The sequence below is a fragment of the Triplophysa dalaica genome, chromosome 5 (assembly GCF_015846415.1).
Source record: "Triplophysa dalaica isolate WHDGS20190420 chromosome 5, ASM1584641v1, whole genome shotgun sequence".
In the NCBI taxonomy this organism is placed as follows: domain Eukaryota; kingdom Metazoa; phylum Chordata; class Actinopteri; order Cypriniformes; family Nemacheilidae; genus Triplophysa; species Triplophysa dalaica.
Window position 1 is genome coordinate 3,734,619 of NC_079546.1, and position 14,824 is coordinate 3,749,442.

Here is a 14,824-nt window from a genome sequence, read left to right on the forward strand (position 1 = left end):
TAGGCTGAATATCAGAAACAAATATAATGTAATTTTTCAAGCAACACCTGGCCAATGAGTGAATAAATTAATAAAGTAGATTTTATGTCTGCTAATGAGTCTGCTTTGAGGGAATTTTGGAGGATGCTTTTATATTGACGGAACGGAGAAGACTTTTTTAACATGAAAATAGTTCATCTTTACAAATGAGAAATGACAGATGGATGGGTTATGGTGGACCTTTATTTGACATTAATTACATGATATACAGTGTTTCATTGAAACAAGAGCGTAGCATTTGCAGGAATGGCCTCTTGTACATGAGGAGTGTTTCACCCCTCGCAGGTCCTAGTACAGTATTTAAGTAGTAGTGTTAAAGGTGTGTGTGTTTCGGGTCCGATCCAAGAGCTAAAACAAGCCAAGAGAAACCTCTCAAATTTACACCCTGTTGAGAACGGACCGATCAGATATAGGGGACCCTTTCCTTTGGCCCGACACACTGAGTGATATTTGAGAACACTAGAGTTTTAAAGCAAATTCATATTTCAAACATATTGAGCAAAATTGAAAAAACAATGAGCAACAGCAAATATACACTTCAATTTGTGCTATATACACATATGTACAATTTATAAATATAGTAAAATAGATTAAATTACATAACATTGGTGTATTATCATAAATAAATGATGGAGAGTAACAGGTTGGATGACACTTGAGGTTTTGGAAGCACAGTGAGGTGTGACCAGTGAAAACACAACGTCCTCTCTTTCATTTAGGGTGTAAGTCTAAGCTGCCGATGGCAAACACTGAAATGGTTAGTCAAATAAACCACTGAAATTGTTCATCCCCGTATGTAAGTCCAACACGAATCGCCTGTGTAATGTGAAAATTCATTTTTAAAGACTGCAGCTGAAAATGACATTATTTGTCTAAAGATGAACTTGAAACATACAGTCCATGCAGCTTAGCTCAAATGCGAAGTTGTTTTACATGTGAAGTTGCATTTTGAATATATTTGGACTACAGAGACATTCAAAGGTTTTTCTCTTTTGCATATGGTTCACCGATGAAACCTGGCAAGTGAATAAAATAATAAACAGGGCTGGATTTAATTTCGACCTAAAAGTACCAATTGCTCGGATTTTAAATAAGTTTACAGTAAAAAGGTGCAGTTGCTCTGCAACAAACAACTACGGATGAATATTTTTTCAGTGGTAGACTTAAACAGCAGGTGACTCGCGTCAGACATTATTAACGTAAGAAACGTTCTCAAAGCACACTGAAAATGTGCAAAAGGACATCTTCACAATCGCCGAAGGTTAAGTGCTCTTCCACATACAAACATCGATATATATGTTGCAGTACAGACGGATGTTCAATGACGATCATGAGATTAATACGGTTTGGTCGAGAGTACGAAATGCTCAACCTGAATGTGGCAAATGTTTCACACTCTTGTGTGACGTACCACCAGAATCCAACAGTATCAAAACTACAACACGCAAAGAAAACAAAATCAAAGAATAAAGCACGACAATAAAGGGGATTACCATCTGTGTGGTCTAACAGGATACTGTACAGAGTTCAGAACATTCTTTCAGAATGGTATGTTTGTTTTTGCTCCACGCTGATAAAAGGAGCAGCTTCTCTAGTTTTTAAATCGCAGTTTTTGCGGTGTGTCTCCGCCCCATCTGCCTGTCCATCACGGTGGACACGCCCACTAGTGTCCATCGCCATTGTTCTCTGAAGCTCCGGCGTTGTGGATCCAGTCCAGGATTATTAAAGTCATGCTGCCGATCATCACGAGGATGCCCATGATCAGAAACAAAGTCGCCTGCAGGAAAGACATATTATATCATTATATTAGCGTCATTTCCAGCCGTTTTCAGAGTTTAGGTTACATCATTTGCGTCTTGTCTTACCCCGATCTTCTGGACAGACTTCATAGACTCTTTCTTCACCAGTTTGATGTAGAAGGCAGAGGGCAGGATGAAGATCAGCATAGCGGCAGCAGACGCACCTGCAGACGGACACAACATCTGGGTCACACACACGCACACACATATAGCTGTACACGCTATAGATGACATCACATCCTGCCTGCACCTACCAATGAATCCAAAAATGTCTCTGATGGTGGGGGCGAAGATGACCAGTATGTTGACGGAGACGAGGAGGGCGACTGTAATGGCGATGTGCCGTGCCCAGCTGAAGTCTTTCGACGCGCCTATAAGCTGGTTGACGGAGGTTCGAATCTAAAACACACAAAGGTTTTGTTCAGCACGTTGTCAATTTAATTCTTTGCATGATAAATCAGTGTAAACGAAGTGAAATACTCACAGGGAAAAGAACAACAGGCACAGTCAAGGTGACAGCAATCAGAACAGCCAAACGCACGATCAGAAGCACCACGTCGGCTTGGTACACCCTGGAATAAGTGTGCAAGAGCTCGGGCTCAACAGCCTCTGTAAAATACAACAAAATCATAACATTAGACTACTGCATAAAAGTAAAAACTAGTGATTTATTTAGTTATTTCACACGGAGAAGATTTCAAGAGTTTTCAATTCAATTTATTTGTGTTCAAAACACTCTTTAAATCTACACTACATTACATATTTATGTCATTGTGATTTTAGGAAGTCTTTTTAGTGGTGGGTTTGTATAAAAACACATGTCATTGTATTGTAGTGCCGTTTGTTAAACATTTGACAAATAAAACTTTGCCCACAGCCCTGGAACAGCTGTCCTCTCATCAAAATGTTTACTTTTCCATCAGGGGAACACAAAGATTGAGAAATTTATGTTATATAACATTTTCCCATCTTTAAAGAAATCAAGCCAAAACAAACAGCTGAATGGTTCTGAGATGTATAACTGACCAATCAGAGCGTTTCATAGGACACACCTCCTGTGATGACAAACACGCCCTCTCTAGGAACTTTACCTGCGTCATAGTGTTTCTCAACCCTGTCCTGAAGTCTACCTTATCCAACACAATGTGTGTGTGTGGGCTTGGTTTAAACCTGAATGCACACCAACTCATGGGGACACGTGTCACTGTGGGGACCAACATTGAAGTCCACATGGGCACAAAAGCTTATAAATTGTCCAGAACGATAATTTTTGAAAATCTAAAAATGTAAAACGTTTTCTACAATCTTTAGGTTTAGGGGTTTGGGTTAGGGGATAAAATATACAATTTGTTCAACTCATTACCCCTATGGTCAGTGTGTGTGTGTGTGTGTGTTAAAATGCTCACCGTTGAAGGTCAGATATCCAAACAGAGCAGCCAGCAGATACATAACAAACATCCCCATGAATGACACATTTGCCACATTCTGCATCTTCTTTCTTGAACGACTATGAACACAAACAGAATGAGTTTGTTTATTTCTTTATCAAACATGTAACAAAAGGGAAAAACACATTTCAATGACTGTCGCGCATTAAAAAAAGCAGCATACTTGAGTATTTACTTTAGTAAAGTGGGTATTACTGGGTAATAGTGTGTTTGAACCCTACCATAGTAAATATTAAAGTACACACACAATACAAAATACTGTAATATACATTAAGAAAGTATGCTACAATTTTCAGTAATCAGATTAATTTGGTAAACAACTAGAAATGGCCGGTAACTATAGTAAATACTGAAGTATACTCAAGCATTTGGTCATGTCTGGTGTTTGATCACTGAATATAAATATGTATGTGTACTGTATGTTTTTTGTGGGTTTTACTCACTCTTTAAGTTCCTCGTACATAGGCAGAATGGCCGGGTGGCAGACAAACGCGAAGGTCAGAATTGGCACGGCATACACAGTCTGAGGAAAAAACACCCGCCGTTAGACACACATGCAACTCAAATGCAAATCTGAGACATGCAAATGTAACTTCTCTTACCTGTGAGTTGAAGACAAAGTATTTCGGTTTGCAGCTTGTGTCCTCTGTGGTGTTATGATGAGACTCCGAGGCATTCACTGGTTCACTGATGTTAAGGAAGTCTTCAGGCAGAGGACACGGGATCTGGAACTTCTTGTATATCACCTGAAGAACAACATGATCCGTTAGACAAACAATGGACATGAATTTAATCTGCATTTGCAGTAAACCAGCCCCTCACCCCGCATTAAACCAATCCGTGTTTATGAACTCACCACAATGACGAAGAACACCATACACAACAAAGAGAAGCCACTCGTGTACCCGAGGTAACCTGAAACCAAATTTCAAACCATGACCATCACAACAAACCCCACATCATTTTCATGTTTAAAAATAATGAGTTTTCGAGCAACACGTACCCAAGTTTTTCAGTAGTGAGAGAGGTAAAATGATGACGGCGGTGACGATCAGCACCAGATAATCTCCATTAGTGTACCATGAACTGCAAAACACAAAATAAAATCTCACATAAATGTGTTTTCCTGAAAATCGTACACATCTGTTCTCACACATCTTGTTTTCTACGTGTGTGGTATTTCGACTGTATACGAGGCCGTGTTTCATGTGGTTTGTGCCCTGAACTCCACGTGGGGGTCTGAATCTTTGATGTCAGTGTTTGTTGTATTAGATCACTGGCACAAAACTCTAAATCGCTGCCTCGGACTCGAACCCCCCGTTACCCCCGGCCGGACAGCTGTACAATGAAACGCTCACACTGTTCTGAGCACAGCTTCAAAACAAACCAGCACAACAACGACATGCATTCAGACCCCCGCACAGCTCGTACTTCGTCTTCGAGCGTCACAACACAAAATCTCACCTATCAGCTGCGCCCAGAAAGGCCTTGATGACGATCGGCAGTTCGTACTTCACGATGTAGAGGTAGCTCGCCATAGCTGGGGTTAAAACGGATTTCATGTCATTTTTAGTTCCTTAAACTAAACCAAAAAAACAGTTGTCTATGGAGTCTGGTTTTACCTCCAAAGTTCTGCATGGTGATGGAGCAAGAGGCCGCCAGTTTGCCAGGCATCCCGAAAGCTTTATACCCCAGCTGTTCATAGACCAGAGACCCTGGAGAGAGAGAGAGACAGAGCATTAAAACTCATGCCATCACATTTAAAATAGAAACACAGTAACACAGTAAGACATTCACCTCCTTCATTGGCTGTTTTGAGCAGCAGGTGGACTGAATATAATGAGAAGATGGCAACAGCTACCAGCAAGATCCTACAAACACAGACAGCAGAATTATTAAAAAAGTGTTTATAAACTCGAGCACCAGTTCCAGCACAAAACATTCAAAGTCAATAATACTATATGTCGATTAAAGATAGGACCAAGAAAGTGACTTAGACAATGTTAAAGTCATGTTAGTCACATGGACACTATCAGCACGACTCACACACACAGACGAGCGGGACAATGGATTAGATGTGATTATATTCTCACAGTCATTTGATCCATCATCCGCTCACGTGAACCAGACTGAACCCTTCATAACCTGCCTGACCTTCAGTACATTTCCATCTCACATGCTTAACAGCATCCCTATTGAATTCCTGCGTTAATCGTTTTCCCTCCAATTACCTCCAGACGGATTTCATGGAAAACCCAATACCTTTATGTAACCGAGGACACCCCGGCACGCTTGGCATTGGATTAACACACGCACACGCAGCTTTGTTTGTAAACACTAAGCAGACATTCCTATAGTCTTATAGATGTAGACACAAGAGAATATGGGGCAAATTGCTGGACACATTAACAGTATAAACATGTGTACTAAAAGCTCCTTAATTCTCTGCTTAAACTCTTCATATAAATTAGGTGACATATATATATATAAAGAAAGATACTGTACATTTTTTGACTCATATCGTGTCAATACTCACACAAACAGGGCGATGCCAGTGTTGGCCATGGCATAAGCAAGCCCCAGTATCCCGCTTCCCATGATGGCATTACCCAGATTAAACACTGACATTCCAAACGTCGCCGAGCCGGGACTCTAAACCAAAAGGAAGAGACGGATTTAGACGGACACGTTCAAGAATCCGATTAAATTACTCAGACCAGATGAACCACTTACATATTCATCTTCAAATTTCTTCTTGCCAAGGTGATGATCAGCAAGGAAGTTCTGGCTTTCGGCATCAATGTCGCTGTACTGTAGACTGTAACCACATTAATTCACATTTAATTTCAGATATCAGATGATTTGTTGATTTACGGCGATTTACAGCAAACTTGTGTGCAGGATTTACCCGTTGAGAGGGACTTTGGTTGGAAAGTAGTCATTGCTGTTGGAGCTGCTACTGTCCATGTCTGGTGCATTGAAGTGATGCATTTCTGTAGGGGTTTTGTTCATTCTGAAACACAAACATTATTCCGTTTATTTTATAAGAATTTGGATATTAGACATTGTTGTAAGTAACATCTAATTTCATTACTGTCTTTAGTCGTACTCTAGAAAGTCTTGTTTTCTATCTCTGCTGTAGACTGACAACTGTCAATGCGCGCTCCCTTTACTGAGTAAATCACGCGCGTCCCCGTATGGATTAGCGAGTGCGGCCGCGCCTCAACGCCATCAGACACTGTGTGGTCACGTGACCGGTCGGAGCAGAGTGGAAAATTACAAACTGGTACCTACAGCAGCACCGTCATCAACTATTAATACCGACCCATTTTTCACCAGACAATACTTTAACATTCAGAACAAAACGATGCTTCATATCTATAAACAAAGATTAACTTTTATTTATTTATAGACTTTATATAGCCTAGACGTTTAAATCGACATTTTATCTGTATCTTATCTGATTAGACTTTATAAATGAATAAAAACGGCCATACTGCAGTTTATAAAACGGAAGAATAAATATATTAAGTCAAATAATGAAGAACGGGATATAATCTTAAGGACCTGAAGAGAGATGCTCAGTTTCTAGCAGACGCCCACGCATTCCACGAAGACATCAAAAGAACATAAATAAATAAACAAAGAAGCTAAATAACACTTTTCACTATAATCTGAGGCCGGTTTACTATTGAAATATTTACAACGAGTTATTTATTAACCATTAACACGGAAGCATGTAATGTGTGTGATGAATGAATTATTCAAATTAAAGATTAAACCGGAAATGTGCAGGCGGGATTATCATCGAATGTACGAGATCAAGTGAATCGGCAACAAATGTAACATTCTGACGTTCTGTTCCTTTTAAACGGATGTGTTTGAAATGAGATGATGAAACACCCATAGACTCAAAGCCGACGACATACAGCTCGAGACAGACAATACCAAAACTGACAATAAATAGATAAACAAACAAAGCCAATGTGAACGAGCAAATGAATGACACGAAATAAATACGAGTGTAATTTAGTAAAAACAGCAGTGTGACATACGGAGAGAAACGAATACTGCCGAACCGGCATGACATTTTACCTCGAGAATCAAACACAAATCCGTTTCTTCAGTTTCTGTGTGATCGGAAAAAAATGGGCAAAATCCTCCCAGCCGTGCGGAATTTTCCAGTGATCAATTACAGTAGTGATCAATTGATTTATCCTTCTTAATGTACAGGTTTAAATATATATTAAATAAAGGATCAAGCAAATAAACGAGAAATATAAATAATGTAGTAGTGATAAACTCAACACTTTTTTTATGATAATATTTAAATGTTGAAGGTTAAAGCAGATGTCCTCTGGGCGCGTCCCAGAATGAGATTCTTCAGTGTGCTGCTGCTCAATGCAGGTTTTATACACTCACTGGCTGAGTTGCATCAGCCATGAGGGTGGAGCCTGAGGAAGAGCATTTACAAACTTCAAGACCAGAGAGACTGCTTTCACAGTCTTCTTCTGTCCATTCAATTCTTCAACAACTCTTTAATGTCTCAGTTGTTTCTCCTGTACATCTGTTAGAGCAAATGGAGACTTTAGCTTAATCTTCTACCTTTAAGAATACTTATTTTTGCTGAAAAGACCTCAAAATCTTAACTTTCAAACATTTGCCAGTGTTAGAGAATATGAACCTCATATCTCATCAAATAGTCTAATGATAAAATGATCTGTGCTATGAAGGACAAACATCTGAAAAATCACACTTTATGTTGTTTAATCTTGTTTAATCTCATTGTTGTCTAGAAAAAACCTATTGTTGTGATAAAAAGATCATATTTGTTTTAACTGGAGTATATCAGACTGAGAACACATAAAGCACAACTGAGCTCTGCTTTGGGTCATTGCAGACAAGAAAAGCAAGTTCAGTATGTTGTTTCTTTTCCTCTCAGCATAACTTAACCAAATCACTCGCCTGAGCACCTTCACACAGAAGTTCTATGGCACCCCCGATCGGCCAAATCCCCCGGTGGAGGCGGAGCCGGGCAGAACGGGACCTGGGCCGATAGCGGTTTACCCCTGGATTACAAGTCACCGCATCCTCTAGGCTGAAGTTCGCAGCCGGTGCCGCACCGAGTACAAAGGAACAAGGATATGGAATGTGTGACCTATTGAAACAAGGCCGCGGGGCCCCAGGAACGCCCCGACTCCATAGGTAAGACTGGATCAACAAAAGCATTTTTCTGTCTCCACACAACAGACAGAGGAATCCCGGCTCGGCCTTTGAAACCGGTGGCATCCACCAAACGCATTGTCTTCATAAAGTCATGAGTTCAAGTAAAACCTTGAATGAAAAAATAAGACCTGCAAGATGTTCATGTACATTAAATGTTCATAGCAGTTGTACAGTAGAGTACAGCATGTCAACAGATCACTCGACTACAACTGGAAAGATGCCACAAGCGATGAGAAAAAGATTGAGATTATTGGAATTACTTCTGCATGAATGGTTTTTAAAGTATGTACAGCAAAGCAGTCTCTCCTCACTGTGATCACAGATGGAATTAGAATTTGGTGTTTTTTTCTAAACATAACAATATGTACATTAAACAAAAGAGTTTTTCCAGTCGAGCTGTAAAATATATTCCAGGTTTTTTGCGAACGTGAGATGAGCGGTTAGGGTTAGCGTCCCATGTGAATGTTTTTTTTATGTTATACTGATGCACACTAATGTTCTCATGTGTCGGCAGATCAGCGCGGATCTTTATCTCTCACCCTGTGCTCCTTTTTCATTTGTTTGAGTATTTTACAGTTCACCCTCACATGAATCGTCGTAGGACGTCCAGTCCTGTGGAGAGGTACAATGGGGCTGAACTTCTACCTCTGGTTAAACTATCTGACGTACTGTGTACTAAAAGAGGCCCAAGTATACAATAATCCTTTTGTAAACCCTTCTGATTTTTGCACTCGCTCACCTCTTCAGATCCAACTCGGAGCAGAGCGCTTTTCTAAAGAATCTCAGTAAAATCGGTTTTTTTTGGTAGTTTTTCTGCTGTTAATGAATAATGTTATCAATCACAGGTCAGTTCCTGGACAGAAAATGTGAGACTGACATGTAAATGTATATTAAAATCTAAGTCATGTCTAATCTTCTGCTTTCCAAGGATGGAGGCTTTAATGCTGTCAATATTGTCTATTTGACACATTAGAGCAGCGAATGGCTTGGAATTCCTCCCAGGTAACATTTAACATCTAGATAACAAGAAAATGAAAACGATTCTTGAGAATGTGGGGATTTGCTGAGCACAGGGGTCCGTGAGACAGAAGAAGGGCCATTGGTCTCCTGCAGAGCAGGTCAAAGGTCGGCTCATCTTCCCCGCTGCTAACTTTTATATAATAATTGTATCCGCCGTATTAAACAAACAGCTGCCTGCTGTCTGCATTCGTGAGAACTTGTGGAGTAACACAAACAACAACAGCTAAATGCCCACCTGCAATACGGGGAAATGCTTCACTGCGGCCACTTCAGTATATTTAGGTACTGTTTGATCTGTCGGATCTTGATCTATTATGAAATGTGAAAAGATGTGGCAATTAAATGTATGCTATTCAGACCACAGATCCAGAGGAAGTGTTTTAAGTCATTTTACAAAAAAAGGCCCAAACAGCCAATCTCATGTTTGTAAGAAAAAAGTGACAGTTCACCCCAAAATATAAAGTCTGTCATCATTAATTCCCCGTTTGTAAATCTGTATGTGACTCTTTTGTCTGTCGAACACAACAGAAGATATTTTGAGGAATGTCTCAGTGGTTTTGTGTTCATACAATGGAAGTCAGTGGGGTTCAGTGTTGTTTGGTTATCAACTTTCTTTCAACATCTTTTGTTTATGGGTCAACTATCCCTTTCATGTCTGTGTGTGTTGAGATGTTTGGGATGTGAAGAGCTCATGTACTCATGACTGATCCATCAGACTGGAAAGCAAACACTTCATACAGACGGGAAGTGAATCTCACATCTGCATGTCAAGCGGCACAAAGGCATTTCAAACTCAACTGCACGTTTTACCGATGTACTGTACGCTTTTGTTTGGTGTAAGTCTGAACATATTCTGGCTGTGTTAGAGATAAAGAATCCCAGAAGAAAATTTGTATTACTCCGATGTTTCTCTTTCACAGCTCAGGAGATTTTATGTAGTTACGTCAATTAAGTATCATTCTGCAAAAAATGAAAATAAAAAAACAGAGTGTAATTGTTAAAACACACAAAGGTGTAAAATGAATGTAAATTGTGGAGGTAAAATAATCTGTATTTGAGTAAATTTGACGCGAAATGTTTGAGTTTATATTGAGATCGTCAATAATATTGACTTAGCTTTGAGCTCAGTTTGACACATTGTTGAGATCTCTTCTGAAACTAATGACATTTCTGACATTTCTGACTTTTTCTCAGGAGGATATCTGAGACGTTTACATTTGCTGTCATTGATGTTTAGAAGAATGAATTGAGACATCAAAGAGATCTCATGTGTACTTTATCTTTCTCGTGGGCACATCGTGTAAGGTGGGTTTGCTCCTTTGGTCAGGATGTCCCCACCATAAGCCATGAAATAAATTGAAAGAATTTTCCAGATGAAAGGTGGGAGATGAGAAGAATATGGGCATATTTTTTATATGAAGCTTTAGGCGTGTAATCCTCTAACAGATTAAGAGTTAGTTTCAGCTCTGAATTCATTCCTGGACCGCAGGGCAGCAGTAGCCTGGGCCACCGACACCAACACACGCCAACAAAACTTTCCATTAATATTGTGAAATATTGTGGCCCGGATCTAAAGCGCACAAATCCTGCTGACATCTGGTGAGGGATGGAGTTAAAGAAACAGGCGTCCGGGCAGACTGGGTGTCGTTGTTAATCTGAATAAAACTAAATGTTTTTCCTCACTGTGTCATCAGAACATCCTGAGATGAGTGCATAACAGCGATTGAGCTCCATCACAATGCCAAGAGTTTACAGAATGTTCACTTCTGTCAGTATTGTTCACAAACACGAATAATTGAAATAACAATGTTGTTTTATTCCCGGTGTTGTTCAGATCTGTATCCAGGGGGTGAGGAGAGAGGAAACTGTAGCCCTAAACAAGGGAACTCAGACAGGAAGAACAACACATCCCAAAGCTGTGTCTCATCCTGTACCACTGTACCATTACATCATCATATTGACTGACCCTCATTAACATTCACTTCAGAGACTGCAAAGCAACCCATAAGATATTTCTCCGGAGAAAAAAGCCAGGAATGTCTCTGTCATTAGAGTTTCAGAAGAGATTCATCCAACCTTTTTAATACATTTTCTCTTGAACTGCATGGAAACATAGAGGCTCTTATAGTTGACAAAAAGTAGGAACACCGTGTTTTCTGAACTGAAAGCTACTCAGTGTGTTTGATCTGGATATCTCCATGTGTATGAGATACAGCCGAAAAGTCACAACCTAATTGTGAGCTCGTACAGGCCCAGGTGCATACTGCAGATAAACCCCCACGTTTGCTTTTCATCTGAATCACATGACATCGTGGTTCAGTCTTCGTGATGCATTTGGGAAATTTCCACTGCTTTGCTTTTCTCAAGGTTACATCCAACAAGCATCTTTTGTTTTCATAATTCTGTGAAGCCTTTACTGTCCTAACGGAGAGATAACGTTACTGTCCTGTAATCTGCGTAAATGTCTGAAAACCTCCCACGCCACACGGTAAGCCTATTATACAGGACGGCAGATTAATGTTCAATGAGGCCGAAGACTTCAGGTCAGGCCTTGATCAAACACTCACGCAGGCTTTAAGTGACTGCTCGGGTCACAGTTCCGCGTATCTCACCCTGAGAATGTGATTCTCACCCACATGAGCTCAACCAAACATATATACACACCAGCACATTTAATGTTACTTGACAAATCAAAACGTTAGAGAGATCTCATGGGTGCTGTTACTCAGATTTATTTGAAAAAATTCCTAGAGATTAAACATCATTGCACAATGTTTGCGTTACAGATATGAAGGATCTAAACATCATGAGGCCTGTTGAACAGATATGTTTATTGTTTTTGATATATTTCACAAAAATGGACAACACGTTATTTTGAAAATAAATACCTCAATCAAATCATTTTGGGGTGATTATAGCACATCAAATGAAAGTCCATTTGTAATTTTGGGTGTGCTGCGTCTTGGACTGAGAGACTTTCACGCGGTTCTGTTTTTGATGGATTTCAAGTAGCTGAACAAAGATTTAATTACAGCAGTAATTGTGTGTTCTGGTACAATTAATGTTTGCAGAAGAACACTCGGTGATGGTCTTCACTGTGATGAGATGCCACGACGATCATTCGAGTACACCATGTGCCACCGCGTTAACCACAAACCCAAACAAAGATCACACACCGTACATCACACGACTGCTTAAACGCGCCGAGGAGCTTAAACTGAGCTTCACATCCACATGAATGATGCTGTAATGTTGCATTAGACTGTAAGCTGTTTGAGTGATGTGTTTCATGCACAGGCGCTAAGTGAGACGCCTGACCATCGACCTCTTGTGTGAGTTATTAAAACCATAATGTCATGAGAGAATAGACAGCGTGGAGTGAAACACAGAGAGGTGTGAGGTCAGAGGTCACACATCATTTCTGATGTTGCTTTGCTGTCACCATCTCTGCGTTGAGATTCCTGCAATATCTCAATTATTTCTCAATGAGTCTCATCTCAGATACGTCTCCTGAGAAAAAGAGTCTCTCACAAATTTCTCTGTCATTAGAGTTTGAGAAGATGTGTTACCAATGTGTCAGACTGAGCTCAGATTTGTAATTTTCTTTTTCAGCTTTCCAACAGCTCAGTGGTAAGAGCATTGTGTTAACAACACAAGGTTGTGGGTTAGATCCTAGGGGATTGCATATACCTATGTATAATTATGTAGGATAATGCAATGCTTTGGATAAAAGCGTCTGCCAAATGCATAATCGTAATTATTGAAGATCTCATTATGAATTTAATCACATTTACTCAAATCCAGATTATTATTCATTTACACCTCCATACTCTTCATGTCTTTTAATTACAATTATTTCTTTGTCTTTTTTTCCTTACTGATTTTAGATCAGAGATATGTGTGAGACTAAGTTGAGACTTCCTTTGGGAAGGTTTGTTAAGATAACATGAGTGATAGTTTAAGTGTCTCTTATCAAACAGCAGTGAATGTAAACCGTGTCAAGCGCTTGGCTTCATTCAGAAATTCAGAGTCAGTGTGACGCAGCGTTTGCCGGTCATGTGACCAGTGTGTCTATAGGTGATGTTTACATGAGATTATACTTACATCAGTGTAAACAACAGAAGAGTGTGTGTGTGTGTTTCGCAGTGTATACAGGTTTAGTTATATTTGTAAGATCTAAATGTCCTCACTCACATAAAAATATAATGTAATAATTTTTTCTGGTCCACAAAAATGAAGAGGTTCATAAATTAGCCTCATCATTTTTGTCTTTGAATCTGATGCTGTGCATGTGTCTGTGATGTTTAGGTTATATAAAAATGACTATGAGCATGCTATAAAATCAATGAAAGTATATGAAATTACCTCACATACATTATGTAGTAAAACCAATTCAGATGTGATATCAGGTTCAAAACACTGAGTCACTGTGATCAAAGTTTTTTTCTTTCAAGATGCCGCATTACCTTCTTTTCACTCAATTGCTTATTTATTCAATTAGTTTAATTTTGGAACATGATAGCGTAGATGTGCATCACACATTACAAAAGCTCAATTTTCTTCTAGAAAAACTGTTTCACATAATAAGTTGCGGGTTAAACTGGTCTCGTAAGTGTGCAAGTAAGTGATTCCAGAAAACTCAATTCTCACATGATCTCCTAGGCGTGATCTCATTAAGTTTTTATATTTAATGTGTGTTTATCTACTGTACTGTACACTCCCTGTAAATGGAGATGTATGGGGTCATTTGGGTCCTATAATGAAAGCCTTTAGCAAAGAGAGCTTGTGTGCCAACCGCAGAAACTCTGCCCGCTCGCATGACTCGACAAAGATCTGGAGTGATCTCAAACTAAATCTAGATCTAGCATTTTAAAAACACCAAATACTATACTGAAAGACACTGCTCTCTGTGTCCTTTTTGAGGATGTACAGAATGAATGTGTGTGGGATGTGTCATTAAAAGCGTCTTAATTCTCTACCTTTTCTGTAGAATATTGAAGACAGCTTATGAAAACATACTGGATGAACATTGATAAATCATTCTGCACATTCTCAACACACCCACATTTCCCACACACCTGGCTAATTATTAGTAAATTTACTCATGACAACAAACACAGATATATTTTGTCTTATATTCTGTTCAGGTTAAATGTGGCATATATGTGCAAAATATCATTAGTACATGCGTGTGCTTGTTTGCCATTAAAATATGAAAAAGAACTAAACATGGTGTGGTGGGTAAAGAATTTAACGAAGGATTACACTACAACAAGCCATTATTGCAATATA

At 39.4% G+C, this 14,824-nt stretch overlaps 1 protein-coding gene across 1 annotated transcript; it reads right to left on the reverse strand.

The window, feature by feature from the left end:
• Nucleotides 1–204: 204 nt before the first annotated feature.
• Nucleotides 205–7,673, reverse strand: slc38a2 (solute carrier family 38 member 2). Its single transcript, XM_056748667.1, has 16 exons — nucleotides 7,382–7,673; nucleotides 6,195–6,299; nucleotides 6,020–6,104; nucleotides 5,823–5,938; nucleotides 5,084–5,157; nucleotides 4,909–5,001; nucleotides 4,751–4,826; nucleotides 4,290–4,372; nucleotides 4,143–4,201; nucleotides 3,889–4,032; nucleotides 3,730–3,809; nucleotides 3,245–3,345; nucleotides 2,323–2,447; nucleotides 2,093–2,237; nucleotides 1,905–2,002; nucleotides 205–1,816 (listed from the first exon to the last, which is right to left on the reverse strand). The coding sequence occupies exons 2-16, from the start codon at nucleotides 6,296–6,298 to the stop codon at nucleotides 1,703–1,705; spliced, it is 1,497 nt and encodes a 498-aa protein (XP_056604645.1). The 5' UTR covers nucleotide 6,299; nucleotides 7,382–7,673; the 3' UTR covers nucleotides 205–1,702.
• Between the last annotated feature and the right edge of the window lie 7,151 nt (nucleotides 7,674–14,824).